The 20959-nt window shown below is 45.4% G+C and overlaps 1 protein-coding gene across 5 annotated transcripts in view; it reads right to left on the reverse strand.

The window, feature by feature from the left end:
• The window catches only part of CFAP251 (cilia and flagella associated protein 251), a 69060-nt gene that overhangs the window by 24364 nt on the left and 23737 nt on the right, over positions 1-20959 (reverse strand). For 4 of the 5 annotated variants that reach the window (XM_086681607.1, XM_025933215.2, XM_086681608.1 and 1 more), the window contains exons 9-17: positions 19873-19923; positions 17243-17457; positions 14665-14859; positions 13684-13934; positions 13185-13336; positions 11381-11554; positions 9995-10179; positions 3797-3911; positions 2780-2943 (exon numbers count right to left, since the gene is read on the reverse strand). In XM_086681607.1, coding sequence (XP_086537733.1) covers positions 2780-2943; positions 3797-3911; positions 9995-10179; positions 11381-11554; positions 13185-13336; positions 13684-13934; positions 14665-14859; positions 17243-17457; positions 19873-19923 — 1502 coding nt within the window. Of the gene's footprint in view, positions 1-1398; positions 1874-2779; positions 2944-3796; positions 3912-9994; positions 10180-11380; positions 11555-13184; positions 13337-13683; positions 13935-14664; positions 14860-17242; positions 17458-19872; positions 19924-20959 lie in introns of those variants that run through there. The other variant, XM_086681610.1, reaches the window with a different exon arrangement.

A 20959-nucleotide genomic window follows, 5' to 3' on the forward strand; every position in this document is an offset into this window, starting at 1 on the left:
GCTTATTGCAAACCTACTGTGTGCCGAGCCATACTTCTGGGACATGAGCTCAGTGAGGAGAAGCAGTGAACACTGTAATCAGCACATGGTAAGTTTCAGCAAATGCTCCCTAGGGGAGGAGGCAGGAGAGGAACAGCAGCTGTGGTAATCTCTACCCTCAAAACACTGATGGTATTCCCATTTAACAGATGGAGAAACTGAGACTCAGAAGTTAAGGGACTAGCCTGAGGTCACAGAGCAAGCAGGCAGGAAAGGTGGTATGTGAATCTGGGTCTTTCTGCTCTTGTCTGAGCACAGCAGCAGGACCCCAGGTGGCTATGAGGTGAAGCACAAAAGAGCAATGGGGGATTTAAAAACGGGTGCCAGGGGTGCCTGGGTGGCTCAGTCAGTTGAGCGTCCCACTCTTGATTTTGGCTCAGCTCATGATCCCAGGGTCGTGGGATCGAGCTCTGAGTCAGGCTCCACACTGAACATGGAGCCTGGCTGAAGACCCTCTCTCTCTCTCCCTCTGCCCCACTTCTCCGCTCACTCTATCTAAACAAACAAACAAACAAACAAACAAACCAAACCATCAAAACCAAACAGGTGCCAAACAAGGGGAGGAAAAAGGCAGCATGCCGGCAAAGTCGGGGCAAAGGCACAGCACAGTACGCGTGGAATGAACCCTAGGAGAAGATGAAGGGAAGGGGTCTGCCCAGGAGAAGGTCAATGTGCTGCAGTGATCGTATTTGGGCCCAGAAGCACCCTGATTACAATCACGGGAACGTGAGCGGACTTAACATCTGTACTTCACCCTACGACTCACCGTCGTTAGACCAGCAGGGAATTTTGTTTGTTTATTTGTTTAGGGTTGTTACATTTCTTCCCATTAGTGAAGCACTGAACATATTAAGACACCAGAAACAGCAATGAAGTGCTAATTAGCTTATAATGATCCTTTGTCCCCACAACAGATTAAATTGAAATTCTCGGAAGCCTGGACTCTGGCCAGGCACCGGGAAGCCATTGGAAAGCGGGTGCCGTTTTTCACCCTCTAATCTCTACCATGATTATCGAGAAGAAGACAAAAATGAAAAGGTGTGTGTGGGGGGCGGATTCTGTTCTCTCAGCAGGGTGTGGCTCGCCTCCACTGTTCCAGGGACTGGCCACACACTCAGGAAGTACTTTTCTTTTTTTTTTTTTTTTTTTTCCAACGTTTATTTATTTTTGGGATAGAGAGAGACAGAGCATGAACGGGGGAGGGTCAGAGAGAGAGGGAGACACAGAATCGGAAACAGGCTCCAGGCTCCGAGCCATCAGCCCAGAGCCTGACGCGGGACTCGAACTCACGGACCGCGAGATCGTGACCTGCCTGAAGTCGGACGCTCAACCGACTGCGCCACCCAGGCGCCCCAGGAAGTACTTTTCAATGTGAGAGCTCACCTCTAGCTTCGGAATTCCCAAATTCCCACCATCTGCCCTTAGGTGAAGGCAGAGGTGAAGGTCAGAGTGACAACCGCAGTCTGAAGCCAGCGAGGATCCAGAGCAGACTTACCTGGCGAGTTTTGCTTATATTCAGGTTAAGGGAAGAAGCTTCGATGTCTGCCATAAAAGAAAGATGTACGCTTGGCAGATGACAGGGGGTACACTTTCACTGGGAGCCAGGAATCGGAGGAAGGTAGGATTCTTTAAGAGGGAAGGTGCCGCTGAGCTGTCTATACCCAGCTCTTCAACGGGACGCTGCCGGGCAGGAGGCCATCTGAGAGGCAGGGGCTGGGAGAAGGTGTTGAGGGACAGGCACTGGCTCTGCCCTGTGGCAGCTCAGTGAATCGGAGTAGATGAGAGGATTACTGTAGTACTTGCCCCCCTTTTCGGGAAAGCTCTTTAATAAGACCTTCACAAGGAAGAACACAGGAGAGGAAATAATGTACCGAGCCCTTAGCTCTGTGCTGGATGCCTTCCCTATATTAACCTACTCAATCCTTCTTACAAGGATCCTATTAAAGTCCCTATCATTACCCTCCTTCCCCCCACCGTTTCACAGACAAGGAGTCTGAAGATCAGAGATGGTAAGAAGCATGCCCTGGGTGTCACAGCCAGCAGAAAGGAGGCTCCACATCCAAACCCATGTCTCTTGGGCCCCCAGGTGCAGGTACTGTCTGATCCTCGACCCGGATTTTTCCAGCCTCGCCCAAGGTAGAGCGTCTCAGCTCAGGGCAGGCGGGTGTGAAGAGCAGAGTGGACACACATGTTTCAATAAGACTCCTACTATTTCTGTTACACGTGCTTGGGAGATTTGGGCAAGATCTTTGTAGCTGGTGCGAGTTTGCAGATGACAGAGTGGGAAGTATTTCAGGGGCCGCACCAAACAAAGTGGAATCACGCTGCCTTCGCTGCAAATAGTAGTGAATAGTAACCTTTTATCCGCACATCAGTATGGACAGATGTCATGGGGAGGAACCTGAACGCCAGGCTGTAGGGGGTTAACACCCGTCTGCTGTTACTAGTTAAGAAAAGAGGGTCTGGGGGCACCTGAGTGGCTCAGTCGGTTGAGTATCCGACTTCGGCTCAGGTCATGATCTCGTGGTTCATGAGTTCGAGCCCTGCGTCAGGCTCTGTGCTAACAGATCCTGGAGGCTGCTTCAGATTCTGTGTCTCCCTCTCTCTCTCTGTCCCTCCCATGCTCTCTCTCTCTCTCTCTCTCTCTCTCTCTCTCTCTCAAAAATTAATAAACATTAAGGAAAAGGCGTCTACACTTGACACCTTCTTTGTGGGGGTAGGTTCTTGCCTCAACACATACCTTAAGTTGATTTCCCATTGCACCACCGATCGATCATGTCCTCCTGCCGTGAAGGCATAGCAGCCGTCATAGGAAACGGTCATTCCAGCCACCCCGCTTGGGTGGCATATAATAGCAGATGTCTTATGTGGATTGCCATCAACAGGTAAGATCTGAAGTCCAACCTAGGGAGGAATATGTAATTGGAAATTCAGATTCAGACAACTGGGGCCTGGGCTAGGACCTCGCACATTCACGTGTTACCTCCGGTTCTGTTTACTGGAAGGACGTGTGCATCTGGAGCTACCCCACACATTTCACGTGGCCAGGGGCTCACATACACTGACCCCTGTGGGGCGTTCCCTTAGGAGAGAGATGCCAGGTCCCGGTAGAGACCCAGGAAGGATTTCACTGGTCTTCAGAGTCAGATATCCAAGGTTTTCCAGAATAATTCTGGAATCCCATGATTTTACGCTTTTCAATAGATTATTTAAGAAAATTTTTTTGAAATATTTATTTATTTCTGAGAGAGACAGAGACAGAATATGAGTGGGTTAGGGGCAGAGAGAGGGAGACACAGAATCCGAAGCAGGCTCCTGGCCCTGAGCTGTCAGCACAGAGCCCGACGCGGGGCTCGAACCCACAGGCCGTGAGGTCATGACCTGAGCCGAAGCCAGACGCTCAACTGACTGAGCTACCCAGGCGCCCCTCGATTATTTATTAAATGTAGGACTAAGTGCAACGAGTTTGCATGTCTTTATAAGTTTTTTTCCATGTAAATAAATCAGAGAGAAAACATCCTTTGGTGACAATGTGTCTTCGCACGGGTACAGAAAATATAGTTAACTCCGCTCAAAAATGCCTCCGAAGACCCATTTCCACTCATTTATGGCAAATTTCAGTATCACTGTGGACAGGGACAGAAGTCAGGGGCTGGGCTATGACACCCAGCATCCTAGAGTCTGATCCTACTTGGGGCTGACTGCCACTCAAAACCCACAGAGTCATCTCACAGAGGCAGAGAGCAGAGGCTCATACCTTGTCTCTGTTAATAAACACCATGTAGCGTTTCTGCAGTTCCAAGGTGCTCTTCACTGGGAGGATTTGTACCTGTTCAATGGAAGAACCATAAACTGGCCCAAGAAGCGTCTTTCTGCATGAGAAAAAAAAAAGAAACATTTTTTTTTCAGTTCCACAAATCTGAATGCAGTTTTCCTGACTAGCTACGTTTCATGATGCTGTATACATTTTAAATTCTGAATTTCCTGACCTGTCACTTGGCTAAGAACCTCGCTCTCAACTGCGGCTAACAGCTGCCATAAATAAGGGGCACAGCCTCAAACGGTAAATGCTCCAGGAAAGTCAGACTGTGAAGGATGCTTTCTGCGTGGAGGTTCTGACTTTCCTTCCTGACGGCTGAGTGAAGGGAACATTATGCCTCGAGGATGTGTACGGGAACAGGGGATGTGAAAAAGGCGGTGAATGAGAGGCACGCGTGGGCAGGAAGCAGGAAAACACCCCTTCCTCAGTGGTCGGCCAAGAGATTAGATGACGTGATACCTGTTGCTACAGACGCCTGACGCGCGGGTCCAAGTGCAACACACAGACTTCCGAAAAAACTGTCTGTGACTCAGACTGTAATGAATTGTACCTCCACAATGGTCAGACTTCTTTAACTCAGACTCTGTTAGGAATCTGATCTGAGGCGAGGAATTGACGGGATGTTACCCTGAGCCCGGAGCAGGACATTTCCTGAAGCTGGAAAATGGTAGCTTCAGGACTCTGGCTCACACAGGCATCTTCTGAGGCCTAGGAGGAGTCCTGGTGTGTTTTAGTCTTAATTATATACCCCCTTTTTTTTAACAGTGCCCACAAATCCTAACACACTTCATACCTCGCAAAACCTGGATCTGTCCCTGTGAGGCGAGTAGCTATTACAATCTTATTATAAGTCCCTTGTTGTTTGGATGTGTTTTCTCCCTGTGTCCCCTGTCCCCAGCCCATGTCTAGTGGGGACAGTACATACTCCATGTACGTGCACTGAACAAAGTACAAATCCATTAAACAGCCTTTTTTAAGGACCTTCTGTGCCAGGCACTGTGCGAGGTGCTCGGACCCAGACGTGAGCTCACAGCCTGGCAGGGACGACAGGCACGGGAGCACCGTGAGGGCAGAGGCATGGGAACAGGCAGGTTCAGGGCTCCGAGACAGCTCTGAGGAAGGAGACCTGTGAGCTGGGTGTGCAATGGTGAGTTGGAAAGGTGGAGAAGAATATGGAGGTGACAGAACAGGCAGTGGAAACAGGGGGTGCAAGTGCATGGAAGATGGACTGTTGGTGGAAAACTGCGGAAGGAAAATTCAAGGGGGAAGGAGTGGGAGGTGGAGGGCGGTGAGCTGAGCAGGGGAGCAGGGGCCAGTTGTGAGGGCAGATGCTGGCCGGGCTGCAGGATGCTGCAGGGGGCCGGGGGTGGGGGGGATCAGGTTGGATGATCCATGGTCAGGTTCATACACATGGAGACTTAGGTGAAATGTCAGAAATGCTAAACAGCCACCTGAGGGACCACACGTTGGTTAGCCACAAGTCACCCTGTGTGGGGATGTCCGAGGACCTTCCCCCAGTATCCCTGAGTGGACAGAGGTGGGGAGACCATGGCTAAGAGAAGACTGATTTGAATCCCACGTGGAGGACGTGGGGCTGTCACACACCACTGGTGGGAACGTGAGCGGGTGGCACTGTTTGGTAACCAGTCTGGCAGCTCCTCATCATGGTTAAACAGTTACTATGTGATCTGGCACTTCTACTCCCAGGTCTCTACCCAAGAGAAACAGGACACGTATCTGCATGGAAACCTACACACAAATGTTCATAAGAGCCCAACACAGAGACAACACCGATGTCCACCAACAGGTGAATGAATAGACAGATGAGGTAGACATTTTCTTTATGTTTATTTATTTTTGAAAGAGAGACAGAGCGTGAGCAGGGGAGGGTCAGAGAGAGATGGAGACAGAATTGGAAACAGGCTCCAGGCTCTGAGCTGTCAGCACAGAGCCCAATGCAGGGCTCAAGCTCACGAACTAAATGTGAGATCATGACCTGAGCCGGAGTCAGGCACTTAACCGACTGAGCCACCCAGGTGCCCCCAAATGGGATACATCTATAAAATGGAGTATTATTCAGCCATAAAAATGAACACTGAAACATGCCACACCACAGATGAACCCTGAAAACAGGATGCTGAGTGAAAGAAGCCAGACACAAAATGTCACACAGGCATAATTCCATACACACGAAATATCCATAATAGATAAATGCACAGAGACAGATGCAGATTGGTGGCTGTCAGGAGTGGGGCAGGAGTTGGGGAAGGAAGGAAGGAGGGTATGGGGGGTGGCTGCTAATGGGTGCAGGGTTTGTTTTTGGGGTGATGAAAATGCTCTTGGATTAGACAGTGGTGATGATTGCACAACTTTGTAAATATAGTAAAAACCACTGAAAAGGGGTAAATTTTATGATATGTAAAACGTATCTTGGTTTAAATTATAAGTAAGCAAAAAAAAAAAAAAAAAAAGGTCGAACTATTCAGCCTCCCGATGCTTCCACTTCCTCAACAGTAAATGGGGACAATGACAATGACAGCACCTGCCCCAGGAGTCAGTGGTAAACATTAAGTAGGTTAATATACATAAAGCACTTGGAACAATTTCTGGCACATAGTAGGAGCCAGACAATGTAACTGTCACCATTGTTAAGCATATCTGACAATTTCATAAAGTTAGCATCTTTTGCTTCTAATTAAAAAAGTATTACATATTCATTGTAAACAATTTCACACACTTAGACATGCATAAGATAGACAGTCTACCTAGACTCCCACATTGCTGCACTCTTTCATCCCGAGATAATTGTGGGTAACAGTCTGGTGTCTGAGACTTGAGAATTTCTTTTATGTATTCTAACCTATGTAATTATAATTTTATGTGAAAATTATATAAATTATGGAAACACCATTGTATATGAAAATATAGTATGTCATAGGGATAGTTGCATGATACTACACAGAAAGCTGATTTTTTTCTTTCTTTTTTTTAAGTAGGCTTCATACGTAGCACAGAGCTCAGTGTGGGGCTTGAACTCATGACCCTGAGCTCAAGACCTGAGCTGATCAAGACAAATGCTTAACCCAGCCACCCAGATGCCCCTCTTTTTTTCTTTTCTACAAGCAGTATCATGTTTCAGCGTAGTAACAAGCCATCATTTAACCAATCCCCTATTAATGGACATCTGGATTGTTTCCACTTTTGAAAATATTTTCAAACAAGACATCCTTTTACTTATGTCTTGGCATACTGGGTGAGGACGTCTGTGGGCTACATTCCTAGACATCAGACAACATGATGCAAATTAACAGCGGGCAACAATTGCTCTCCCAAAGGATGCCCCAGTTTCCACATCTCCCCAGCAGGCAGAGAGTGCCCACCCCCCTACACCTTTGCCAACACTGTGCACTGTTGGTCAACTTTATCTTTGCTAATCTGGTTCGTGAAAAATGATGTCTTGCTTTCATTTACATCTTTGATACACTAGTGAACATCTGCTCATAGGTTTATTGGCCTTTTTCTGCGAACTGCCTTTTTAAGGTCTAGATATTTTTTAATGCATTTTAAAATTGTTTTGGATTTATCATGAAAAGGCACTTCTTACCCAAGTAAGTGTGGTTATGAGGCCTTATTATTCCTACAACTTAAAAGATGCTTTATGCAAAGGGCTTTACTTTGGAGTGATGGAGATGTTTTGGAATTAGATACAGGTGGTTGTTGCATGACATTGTTAATGCATTAAATGCCAGTGAATTGTTCATGTTAAAATGGTTAGTTTTGGGGTGCCTAGGTGGCTCAGTCAGTTAAGAATCTGACTTTGGCTCATGCCATGATCTCACAGTTCGTGAGTTCAAGCCCCATGTTGGGCTCCGCGTTGATGGCTCGGAACCTGGAGCCTGCTTTAGATTCTCTGTCTCCCTTTCTCTCTCTGCCCCTCCCCGGCTTGTGCTCACTCTCTCTCTCTCTCTTTCAAAAATAAACAAACATTAACAAAATTAAAAAATAAAATGGTTAGTTTTTATGTTTTTTTAAATGTTTATTTTTTTGAGAGAGAGACAGAGCTGAAGTCAGACACTTAACCGATTGAGCCACCCAGGTGACCCTAGTTTTTATATTTTGTGTTATTGAATTTCACTTCGATAAATTATTTTTTAAGGGACACCTGGGTGGCTCAGTTGGTTAAATGTCCAACTCGTGATTTCAGGTCAGGTCGTGGTCTTGGGGTCATGAGATCAAGCCCCACTTTGGACTCCACACTCAGCATGGAGCTTGCCTGACATTCTCTCTCTCTCTCTCTCTCCCCTCTCCCCCTCCCTGCTCAGGCTGTCTCTCTGAAAAAAATAGTAAAAGATGTTTTATGAAAAGAAATTTTTAAATAAAAATAAAAAGATGCCTTATGCTAATTTCCAACTGATTATCAATGGCAGAAACTCCTCTAACTGTGTGGCTCTAGGTCTCTGCTTAGTAATTATTAGCAGGAACTTCGAGCCTGGGGGCCCTCCATGCCCAATCTATCTGCTTGGCAAAGTCAGATTTTCTCAGGACTTTCATATCTATGGGATAGTCCATGTCCAAAAGGTTTGTTTCCATTAAAGATCATGTACGAAGATTCCAGGATCGCCTAAAATTCTTTTGCCATGTATCTTTCAAATGTCTCCTTCCCAGTGTTTTAACATTAAAAAAAAGTTGTGCTGGATTTCTCTCCTATTCATGCCACATGACATAGCATTTCTCAGTCATTTTTCCTTGTACCCTTCTGGAAACAAATGTTTAAAAAAGGAAGAAGAAGAATATGATGGTGATCCTCTGAGGACCTATCTTACTGAGAAACATTTCAAAACGATGATCTTCCTCAAGCATAGGACCAGCTGCTATTGGCCAGTTTTCTCACTTCTTTCTCCCAGGTGAGGTCACTAATGAGTTCTCACCTCTGTGTTTCTCCAGCCTCCACGCCTCTGATCTTGCCAGCCATACCACAAGGCAGCCAAACCACAGGCAGAGAGGGGATGCACCCAAAGCAAGGGCTGCACCGGCACTCAGTGGTGTGAAGTAGAGGACAGAGTCAGAACTAGGTTCAAGGATTAAGTCTCATCCTTTCCTGAGCAGCAATTTCTGTTGCATGTCAGAACCTCAGTGGGATAATACTTGGGAGCGTTGTTGAAGAAGAGTGCAGAGCCCTGATGCAGGGACGGTGCACCATAATCTGTATCTATCAGGGGGAGCAAACCCTGGGGGCCGGGCCTAGCAGCACAAGTGCCAAGCACAGATGTAGACCTACTTCAGGATGGAGAGGCTGCTGCTCTGAAAGGCTCAGCTTTGAAGATGCCCTGGGCTTGGTCCTTTGGCCGCTCCTCTATACACTTTTCCCTTCTGGAATCTTCTCTCATCTCATGGCTTTAAAGCACCATGAGCTCCTGACCTCAAACATGGACCCGGCCCAGAACTCCCATGAACTCCACTCCCCCTCCAAGATGCAAATTCCATGGTGGCAGGAACAATGCTGTTTGCATCTCCACCTTCAGCACCTCGGACAGAACCTGGCTCAGGTAGGGGCTGGGTGAATACTGCGGGAACACACGAATGCCTTCAGGTAAACTGAAAAACTCCTTTAGGAACCAAGAGTAAGAAAAATTGCACAATTAGGGGCATCTGGCTGGCTCAGTCGGTAGAACATGTGATTCTTGATCTCGGGGTTGTGAGTTTGAGCCCTACGTTGGGTGCAGAGATTACTTAAAAAATAATAATAAAATCTTTTTTTAAAAATCACACAATTGGTAGTATTCAAGTGAAAATATCTGTTGTTATCCATGAGGGAAGGATAGGAGAGTTTATAAAGCATCAGCAACTTCTTGGGTTCCTTCACAGGGTCTCAGGCACTGAGCTCTGGGTCCCTCATCTCTGTGCAGGGCTGGGCTCAGAAGAGGGCTCTGGATTTGCATCCTGCCTCTGGCAACTTCCCAGCCACGTGACCCTGGATGAGAATTTCTCAACTTTTCCATGCCTTTCTTTCCTCCTCTGCAAAGTGAGTGTGAGTAAAGGTAGCCAAGCTGCTCATGGGTCCATGAGCTGGGACGTGAAATAAGCTGGGGGCTGAGGAACTGATTTCTGCATCAATGGGAGGCTCCTGCTGCTTACCTGCACATTTTCGTGGTGGAATTAAAAAGTTTCACTTTGTAGCCACTGTTGCAAATGAGCAGGAAGAGTTCCCTGGTGAGTGGTGGGTACCAGACCATACAGGTAGGGTAGTTGCCCTGATCGGTTCGGTGAATGTCCAGGACTTCCAGGTGGTCTTTGGAGCTCTTAAGAAGATTATACTCAATCTGCAGAGGAGCCCAGATATTCACACATGAGGACTGAGCCAAATGAAGTAAACCCACAGTCTTATTCTGGGGGAAACAACGTTGGGCCTCTTAAGAGAAGACTTGCTTAGACCCTTGCTCCTAATAAGCTGCCATTATGGAGCATTCCTTATGGGCAAAGACAGTGAGCTAAGCACCTTAAAAACATGATGCCATTTAACACTCATGACTTCCCTGTCAAGTCGTACCATTGTGCCCATTTTACAGATTAGAAAACCTGTTCAGAGTGGTTCAGTGGCTTGCCCAAGGTCACACAGCTAAGAACTGGTAGGGTGAGAATTCAAATTTAGGTTCCAACTGACTCCAAAACCTGAACTCTCACAGTTATGTTATACTGTCTCCCTTAACATTATCTTGGGAACTCTTTGAGGGTGGGAACTAATTCATATCTAAATCTCAGCACTTGACCATGATAAATTAGCAGCTTGCTGAATTTCACCCATAGGTAGATTTTGGTGGCCAGGCCAGGATGAATGAATGGATGGGTGGCCATAATAAAGGAGACAAAGGGATGGAGGAAAGGGAGGGAGCGAGGAAGGAAGTTAAGATGGATAGAAACAGAACTTCTTTGACTCACGAGGGGGTTACATCCCAATAAACCTATCGTAAGTCAAAAATGCATTTAACACACCTACCCTAGGGAACACCGCAGCCTAGCCTGGCCCGCCTTAGACATGCTCAGAACATGGACATGAGCCTCCAGTTGGGCACAGTCATCCACCACAAAGCCTGTTTCATAATGAGGTGTTGACTATTGCATGTAATTTACTGAATCCTGTACTAAAAGTGACAAATGTAACAGCCGTGTGGGTGCAGGTGGCTGTCCGTGTACCACCCGTTGACCCTCCCGACCGTGTGGCTGCCTGGGAGCTGCTGCGGCCTCTGTCCAGCATCGCGGGAGAGGGTGGGGCCACAGGTCGCTAGCCTGGGACAGGATCCAGATTCAACCTTTCAAACACAGCTTCTACTGAAGGAGCATTGCTTTTGCACATCCTTGAGACCAAGCATCGACCCAGAGATGTTTATGCTACTATGTTATGCTGTACACTCATTTTCTCCAACATGCACTGTGGGCCCAGTGCTATACCAGATGCCAGAGACACAACAAGAATGAAATACACACAGTCCCAGTGGTGAGATAAATGGACACTGAACGGCTTACCAAGAGCCTGTCTTTCCCGAGGCTCAGCAGTCTCGGCTCATTGCTGTCCAGATGAACCCCAAACAGGAGACTGCAAATGCTTTTGCGATGAGAACGAAGTCTTGCCAGATATTCCCAGACCCTGTGTCCATTTCTGACTACCACCACATAAACAGACACGGTAAAACATACATCCTGAATAGGAGCAAAAGAGTACAAGTCATTCCTTGCTAGGTTTTGTAACTTGAAAATCATCATCATGTTTTTCATACTAATGTTGCCGTTAGAATATTTTATCCAAGAGGCACCCGGGTGGCTCAGTCGGTTGAGCATTCAACTCTTGATTTGAGCTCAGGTCATGATCCTAGGGTTGTGAGATCAAGCCCTATGTCAGGCTCTGTGATGACAGCATGGAACCTGCTTGAGATTCTCTCTTTCTCTCTCCCTCTGCCCACCCCCCACTCTTGTCTGTGCTGTATCTCTAAAACAATAAAAAGAATAATAAAGAAGACTATTTTATCCAAAAATAAATTTTAGTCTATCAGACTAAATAATAAATAATTATTTATTTATTATATACAGTAATAAAATAACACCCATTTGGGGTGCCTGGGTGGCTCAGTCAGTTGAGCGTCCAACTTCAGCTCAGGTCATGATCTCTCAGTTCGTGAGTTCAAGCCCCGTGTCGGGCTCTGTGCTGACAGCTCGGAGCCTGGAGCCTGCTTCACATTCTGTGTCTCCCTCTCTCTGCCCCTTCCCCACTCATGCTCTGTCCCTCTCTATCTCTCAAAAATGAATAAACGTTAAATTTAAAAAAAAACAACAATACCCATTTTACAGAGGAACATATTAAGGTTAACAGTAGATAACCCACGAAGGTAATTGTTGGGGAGAGAGACACTGACACTGTGGCCTTACCCTTCTTTCTGGTCCCCACCTCTTTCTGTGTGGAAAAAGGAAACCCTGACTCTTTTGCCTTTGTCCTCCCTTCTCTGTATCCAGCTACACAAAACTTAAAACATGTAAGTTCTAAATAGTATCATGGCTGAGAGTGAACTGGGTAGGAGAGTGTGTGAGAGCAGCCTGAGGGAAGGGGGCGCCAAAGTCAGGTGCTGCAGGGGTGCGGAGGCTCAGCTTTGGGCCTGTACAGGCAGGAACAGAGGAGGGGCCGGGCACAGAGGCAGGGGTGGGAGAGCATCGGGGACATGGTGGCTCTTACTCCTCACCCCACATCAAGGCAAGACTTGCGCATTGCAGACCAGGAGAGCTGGCAGGAAGGGAGAGGTTAAAGGTCTCGGAAAATCTTTACTGAGCTTAAGAGCCCTATTCACAGAGGGAAGGAACAGAATCCAAAACACCAGGGAAGACTGTGCTTTGAGATGAATGAGAATGTCATCTTGTCAAAAATCAAAGAGAAAGATGAAAGGATGGATGCCGAGAAAGGGGTCCAGAAACCAACACACCGAAATGAGCTGTCAGGATGGCCAAATCCCAGTCCGCAGGTCCTGAGGCCCGGTCTCGTTTTCGAGTGAGAGTCTCCCCCACCCCCTTTACAGCGGCTTTGTGGAGATACAGTTCACACTCCACACAATTCACACCTTTAAAGTGTGCAACTCCATGGTTTTTAGTGTACTCACAGAGCTCTGCCCCATGCCACAATTTTAGAGCATTTACATGACCCCTCAAAGAACCCCGAACCCATCAGCAGTCACTCGCCAGCGATCCCCGCCCACTCCCCCCAACCCCTCCCCCCCCAGTCCTCTCTCCCTTTTGGTCGTAAACAAGGCTGCTAGACCACTGGATGGCACACAGTGGAAACACTTACAGCAGTTGCCATGTACTGGGAGTCATGCGAGAAGCTGACGTGAGTCACGCTGGTTCTGGAATATTTGAAAGGCTCCGGGATTTGGTTTTCTAAGGACATTGCATCGAGGATGTAAACTGTCCCTTCGGTGAAGCCGGCTCCAAGAAGGACTCCTGAAATCACAGGCCAGAGAACAATGCTGGAAAAGTACTTCACTCATTCAAGAAACATGGACTCCGGGCCAGGCCTTGTTCTAGGTGCTGAGGAGACAGCAATGAACATGACGGACAAGGACCCTGGATGGAGAAATAGACTGAAAAGCAGGAGTCTCTGGGATGAGTGCTCAGAGACTACTAGGCACCGAACGCTGCAGGGTCCAGAGGGACAAGGTGCGTCCTCTGGCCTGCTGGGGGGGAGTGCGGTCAAGGTGAACTTCCTGGAGCTGTTACAGCCAAGGGCTGCAGCCATTTGGGTCTGTTTTTGATTTGGAGACTAAGACAGGCTGATGAAATGAAAATACCTTCAGGGTTATAGGTTAGACTCTGGATGCCGAGCCCCTTCTCAAAGACCCTGCTGAAAAGGTATTTTTTCTTTTCATAATCCCACACTTTGATCATCCCACAGAGACTCCCAATGGCGAGGAGGGGTTGATACGGGTGGCAGGAGATGGCACAAATGGCATCCTTGGGCTCCACGAATAACTTCTCAAGTTTGGTCCCGTCTGTTGTTAAGTGGTACACTGTAGCGTCAGATGTTCCAATGATAAGATTCCTGTTTGCCAGGGAGAGACCAGACACTATCAGCGTTTGCAGGGAACGGGGCACGCCAGCTATTCTGCTTCTAATTGCACATGAAACGCCTCTGTCGTCTGTAATTTAGTGACATTATTAACCCACCATCTCCAAAAATATACTACCAATACCCAACAGCTTCCATTTGCAAGTGAAAAAGCCCACATTTCTACATGTAAATTGAGTCATTAAGTATGCAGATGGACAGTCAGTTGTACAATTAGCTAATCTGCACATGCAAATATTCATTTGTGTATGCAAATATGGAGTTTGGTGCACACATACAGATGTGCCTGCAAATACGGCAAGGGTAATTAAGCAGACTCGCACATAATTCAGTCTCGAAATGTTATGGCTATTAATTATCAAATGCCTTTAACCGCAGCGCTAGGGCAAACTCGGCCTGGAGAAGAGACACCAAGCTACAGCGAGGGACTCCAAACACAACAGAGATTAGAACTCAGGGATAAGCCCTTTCCAGCTTCCAGTCGCTGAAGAGTCTTAATACGAAAATAATGCCTCATTTTAAAAAATGATTAAATAGGGATGATAATCAGCCTTGGAGATCCATCTTCGAGCCCTGCAAAGGACTGAGCGATCCTGTTCTATCACATATGCTAGGAACAAGGTGAACATTCCACCGCATGCCAACTATAAGACATCAATCATTTTTTTGGCCACTCAAATGACTAGATTCATTAACAACTTACCTTACGATGAAAAGGTCACCTTTTAAAGTGCAGTCTGGAGGATAGTTTGATTTTTCGGTAGGCGGAGCTGCTGGGGTCTTTGAAAAGGACAGGGTCCTTATGGAGCTCAGTTTGAAGTGGCTGTACCAGTTAACAATGGACAGGGTGCGATCGTAGAACTTAATGTTACCTCTAATATCACCTGTGACAATATAGCTGAAATGGAGAAAAACGTGAGTTTGTTAGCTAACTGTAGTAAGGACCGGATATCTATTGAACAGCTAATCACATGTCAGGCTCTAGACTCTGGGAATTGTCAAAACTTGACTTCATACTACCATCCAAGGCTGATTTTACTGTTATTCCACTTTACATCTAGGAAACTCAGGCTCAGAGAAGTTGAGAAATTTGCTCAAGGCCTGGGTTTGCCAGATTTAGCAAATAGAAATGGAGGTTGCCCAATTAAATTTGAATTTCAGTTAAACAATGAGTAATCTTCTAGCTTAAGTATGTCCCAAATAACGTACGGGACATACTTATACAAGGCAACCCTATCAGGCCCTGTGGCTAGACTATGCAGGTGTACCTAATGCAAAATCGGTGCTCTTGCTTTACTCTCCCTGCCTTCCCAGATCAGCCATGTGCAGCGGCAATGGGCAGTGATTTACATTCTCTGCTGTGAAACCGTCTACCAGCCCTCCGATATCACCCAGCCTGGCAATAGGACACAAGCTGCTTTACAAGAAGGCACTGTTGTTAGAGCCATCGTAAAACCCTGTCCAGTCATCACAGCCAAAGGCAGTGCCGCGTGACAAAATGGCTTTTATTTCCAGTCCTCAGATCCATTCCAAATGGGCTTTTTTTTAAAAAAAGCCTCTAGGGGCGCCTGGGTGGCGCAGTCGGTTGAGCGTCCGACTTCAGCCAGGTCACGATCTCGCGGTCCGTGAGTTCGAGCCCCGCGTCAGGCTCTGGGCTGATGGCTCAGAGCCTGGAGCCTGTTTCCGATTCTGTGTCTCCCTCTCTCTCTGCCCCTCCCCCGTTCATGCTCTGTCTCTCTCTGTCCCAAAAATAAATAAACGTTGAAAAAAAAATTAAAAAAAAAAAAAAGCCTCTAACTTAATTCTAATTGTGGGGGGGGGGCAGGGGGATGAATTTCCTCTCATATATGCAAAGTGATTAAATGAGGTTTCTGATTAATAAGCGAGGCAGGTGGGCAGAGTAATTGGCTAGAACACCTTTCACTGCCCTCTGCTGGACAGAAAAGGCAAAACAAGCCAAGTATTTTCAAGACCTTTCCCTTCATGGGCTCCCTGGTCCCGTCTGGGTTTTATTTAACACGGAGAGAGGGGAACAGAGGGCTGGTCTTCACTGGCCCTAACCCCCAAGTAATTAAAGGTTGGTTCATCAGCAGCAGCAATTCCATCACTGTCTTCTCCACACCACTACGTGAAGACGGCAATTCACATTTCTCTTTGAAAAGCCATGCCAGACCCTCACTGCTCCCTTTATTAAAAGAAATGAAAATGAAAGCAGGGCTTTTGGAAAGCAGATGGCACAGTGGCTCCAATTATATGGTCATGGTCCTTGTCATTTGGCAATTTTCTCCATCACTTTTGGGAACTTCTCTAGCATACTAACTTTTTCACCTAGGGCTCCCTTGTGCCAGATGATGTGTTACAAGTTTTACATGCCTTGTCTCACAAAATCCCCATAAAATCACTCTGAGAGAGATAGTATTGTTATGCCCATTTTACAGATGGAAAGATGGAGGCTCAGCAAAGTCCCTTGCCCAGGGTCCCTCAGCAGGGAACAGATGCACCTAGGATGTGAACCCCTTTCTATCTGAGACTAAGGCTTTTAATGATCCTCTCTGAGCCCCCACAACCTCTCAAGTCAGTGAACTTCATAAAGGTCTGTTGTATTTCATCTTTTCATAATGGGTGAGTGTTATTTATTTATTTGTTTACTTATTTACTTATTTATTTATTCTGAGAGGGGTGGGGGGAAGAGAACCAGTGGGGAAGGGGCAGAAAGAGGGAGACAGAGGATCTGAAGCAGGCTCTGTGTTGACAAGAGAGAGCCATACACGGGACTTGAATTCACAGACTGTGAGATCATGACCTGAGCCGAAGTCAGGGTCCCTGAGTGGTTCAACCAACTGAGTCACTCAGGGACCCTGGTAAGTGTTACTTTGTAATCAGACAAAAACCCCAACATAGTTATTCACGTTATTTTCTTAAAATTAAAGTATGTAAAATTTAGGGTGCAAAATAAAGTCTAATTAGTGTGGAAGAAAAAACAAGTTACTTTATGTTTCACCAACACAAAGGGATTTTTAAAAGTAATATATGCCCATGATTAAAAAAATAATAATAAAAGCAAACCAATTAGTACAAATGAGACTATAAAAAGAGGTGAATCTAACCCCCACCCTGATCCTACTTCTCCATTCTTTTCCTCAGAGGCAACAAACATTCCCAGTTAATAACGAATTTCCCCAGAAATATTCTATGCATATACAAAATACATGTATACATCCAAAAGGGTTTTAAAATACTTTTGTAATCCTTGATAGCTACTTTTTAATTAAGTTAATTACCTATCAACTGTAGTAAGCACAGTGATGCCCTCTTTCTGCAAATGAACCAATTTACAAGGTTTGATATGAGGAAAGTCCAGAGAGGCGGAGGCAGATGATGGGGGGCGGTATATGTCCCAGACAACCAGCTTCCCTTCCATTGTTGCTGAGAGTATTTGTGTTAAATTCAAATGAAAGACTGACTGGGTTAATTTTCCCACGAGCTTGTTGAACGTCTGCATTTCAAAAGACAGATTACAAGTTACCGTTGGTAATACATATAAAACAAAACATTTATCAATATGACATTTTATAATATTACACTGAAATACAGTAGGAAAAAGATAAAATTTAAACAAAACAATCACTAACAAATCTCTCCCTCGTGGATTGCCGGGGTGCAGGCAGTTCTGAGCCTCTGAAGGTTTGCTCAGAGCCAAGTGAAGGGTTATGTACTGTGCTAATTAAACTGTTTGCTTAAATCAAATGAAAGAGTGGTTAATCACTTGTTTATACCTGTTCAACTTCTCTTACTTTCAGAGTAAGGGGTTTCAGAGACTGATAAAGAGACTAATGTCTGTCGTGAGCATGCTCCAGTTGTAAGATATCATAAAGTAATTATCCCAGTCTCATAATTATAGCCTTTTTTCCCATCAGTAGAAATTAAGTACCATACAGTACAGAAATGCCCCTGACTCCTTATGAAATGTGTGCTACAAAAAATAAGGCACTAGGCCATCTCTCTTAGGCAACATCTTAGAGATGAAGTATAGAAAGAACCCAGAGCAGTGAGTGGAGCCCCACAGTGAATATTTAACAAATGAGTAAATCAAAGAAACTCCACATTTTGTCATGCAAGACAGCATGTCTGCTGCCCGGTTCTCCCAACTACACAGACAAGACTCTACGGTTTACCTCTATTGCCCTGAACACAAGAGGGTCGGGAAAACAATAGCTGGTTAAGCAAGGGCGTCAAGTTCTTTCTAAGAGCAGCTCTGATTCAATACAAGGCATTTTCATCATTTCAAACTACAGACAATCCTCATTGTGGGTTCTGTATCTGCAAATTCACCTCCTTGCTGAAATTTATTTATAACCCAAATCAATCCTTGTGGGACTTTCAATGATCATTTGCGGACGTGCACATGTGCAGAGAGGCAAAAACACTGGCCTCTCCCTAGGCGCACGTTCTTAGCTGAGGTCAAGCAAGGATGCGCTCTGCCGTACTTCAGCTCTCAAATTGTAAACAAGTGTCCTTTTCGTGGTCTGTTGAGTGCCATGTTGTTTGCAGTTATGAGGTGCTTTTTGTTGGCGATTTCAGTACTTAAACTGGCCCCAAACAAGATACTGAAATGCTGTGTAGCGTTCCTGAGTGCAGGAAGGCTACGATGTGCCTTCCAGGGGACAGACCTGAGTTAGATAAACTTCATTCAGGCATATGTTCCAGAGTTGTTGGTTGTGAGTCAAAGTTAATGAATCAACATTACATATTAAATATGGTGTCTTTAGGGGCGCCTGGGTGGCGCAGTCGGTTAAGCGTCCGACTTCAGCCAGGTCACGATCTCGCGGTCCGTGAGTTCGAGCCCCGCGTCAGGCTCTGGGCTGATGGCTCAGAGCCTGGAGCCTGTTTCTGATTCTGTGTCTCCCTCTCTCTCTGCCCCTCCCCCGTTCATGCTCTGTCTCTCTCTGTCCCAAAAATAAAAATAAACGTTGAAAAAAAAAAAATTAAAAAAAAAATAAATATGGTGTCTTTAAACAAAAACATAACGAGGTTATGCATCTATCTGTTGACGAAAATGTTAATGACCAGAGGCCAGCAGGAACCTAATCGTGTATTTCACCTAGGAGCAATGACTTCGTATTCACTATCTGAGGTCTGCAGAGACTTGATCCAACGTAACTGCCATGAACAACGAGAACTGACTTTATTTTGCGAAAACTTTGATTTATGAAAAAGAGCTTGCAGACAGAATATTCTCTCCTTGTATTCATCCATCTCATATTTTTTTTTTGGCATGCCCTCTTAAAAAATAAGTTCCTATAAATCATAACAAGAGTGAAGAATGAAAGAAGAAACATCATAAGATGCTCGCTGGGGGCAAGTGACATGGGTGTCAAATGCAGAAAATGCTGTAGGAGACAGGACCCCAGTTCCACCTTGGACAGGACAGCTGGAGGCGAGCAGGCAAGACAAACAGTTTCCTCCAACCCCTGCTGCACTGCCTTCCCCCTGGTTCTTAAACCTCCCAATACCCCACATCAGGTTTTATTGCTCTGAAAACCGGGTGGCTTAAAAAGGATCCACTCATGTTCAACTATTATATCACTCCAAATTAATTTTCATTCTGTGTCTCTCACACACACACACACACACACACACACACACACACACTCACATTAGTAAATCTATCACTCTTTTGGATATTTTCTCAGGGTAGTCACCTATCATTTCCATAATATTTTATTTTGAACAAAAGTCCATTATTTTCAGCTGGCAATTCAATATGGTGAAGGACCCAAGTAAAAAATTCAAATGATTTCCCAGTGGTTTAATATCAAGACACCAAGAGTAGCCCAAAGCGACTAAGCTCACACATACATATTTACTCTGCACAAACTCTGACATATAAAAGTGGAACAGGCATACTCACTTTTTCTGTTAAATGTGGGGCACTGTGAGCAAGTATATCTCTCTCTTCACACTGTTAAGTACAGAAAAAATAATCACTACTAAAAAAAAAGACCTGGTTTCCAAAAGAAGAATATAACCACAAAATCAAAACAAATGCATCTAAACAGGCCCAGAGCTTTGCAATCTCTATAGATAAGGGAGCCTGCTGCCTCCAGGAACATCTGAAAACATTCTGAAAGAAAAGCAAATACATAAAAAAAAAAATGCCACAAATGGTTGTGACTTTAAATGGGAATGAATGCAAATCTGAATTCTACATTTGTAAGGCATTAAAGCTACAATAAATACTGGAAGTAATGACTACCACTGAAAAATCAGTGATTCATTCAATCAGTGTTTTCGTTTTGCATTTTTAACTGAGGTAAAACCCACATAACATAAAATTAACCATTTACCATTTTAAAGTGTGTAATCCAGTGACATTTAGTACATTAATAATGCTGTGCAGCCATCACCTCTCCTAGTCCCAGAACACTTTTATCACCCCGAAAGAAAGCCCCCTCTCCATGAAGCAGTCCCATGTGCGGCTCCCGGAGCCCCCAACAACCACCATTCTGTACTTTGTCCCCTGGATTCTCCTGGTCTGGACATTTCATATCAGTGCAATCATACAGCATGTGGTTTGCTGTGTCTGGCTTCCTTCATTTAGCACCATCACCATGCTTTCGAGATTCACCCACATTGCAGCAGGTGTCAGTGCCTCGTTCTTTTTTTATCGCTGAATCATATTCCATTGTATGGATTTGCCACATTGTGTCTGCATTCATGAGCTGATGGACAGTTGGCTTGCTTCTACCTCTTGGTTATTGCAAATAATGCTGCCCTATGAACATCTGTATGTGAGTATTTGTTGGCTTGCCTGTTTTACATTCTCTTGCATTTAGGAATTCCTGAGTCCTGTGGTAAGTTTATATTTAACTTTCGATGTTTTTTTAATCTCATGATTCCACCCTGTATCAGTATTGCTGATCTGTTTGCTAATTCCTATCTATAAAAACCAAGGTCTTGAAAAACCCTGCATTTTAAACCTGTTAAGTACATTTAAA

The sequence above is a fragment of the Puma concolor genome, chromosome D3, assembly GCF_028749965.1.
Source record: "Puma concolor isolate L17-30 chromosome D3, mPumCon1.1.hap2, whole genome shotgun sequence".
Classification (NCBI taxonomy): domain Eukaryota; kingdom Metazoa; phylum Chordata; class Mammalia; order Carnivora; family Felidae; genus Puma; species Puma concolor.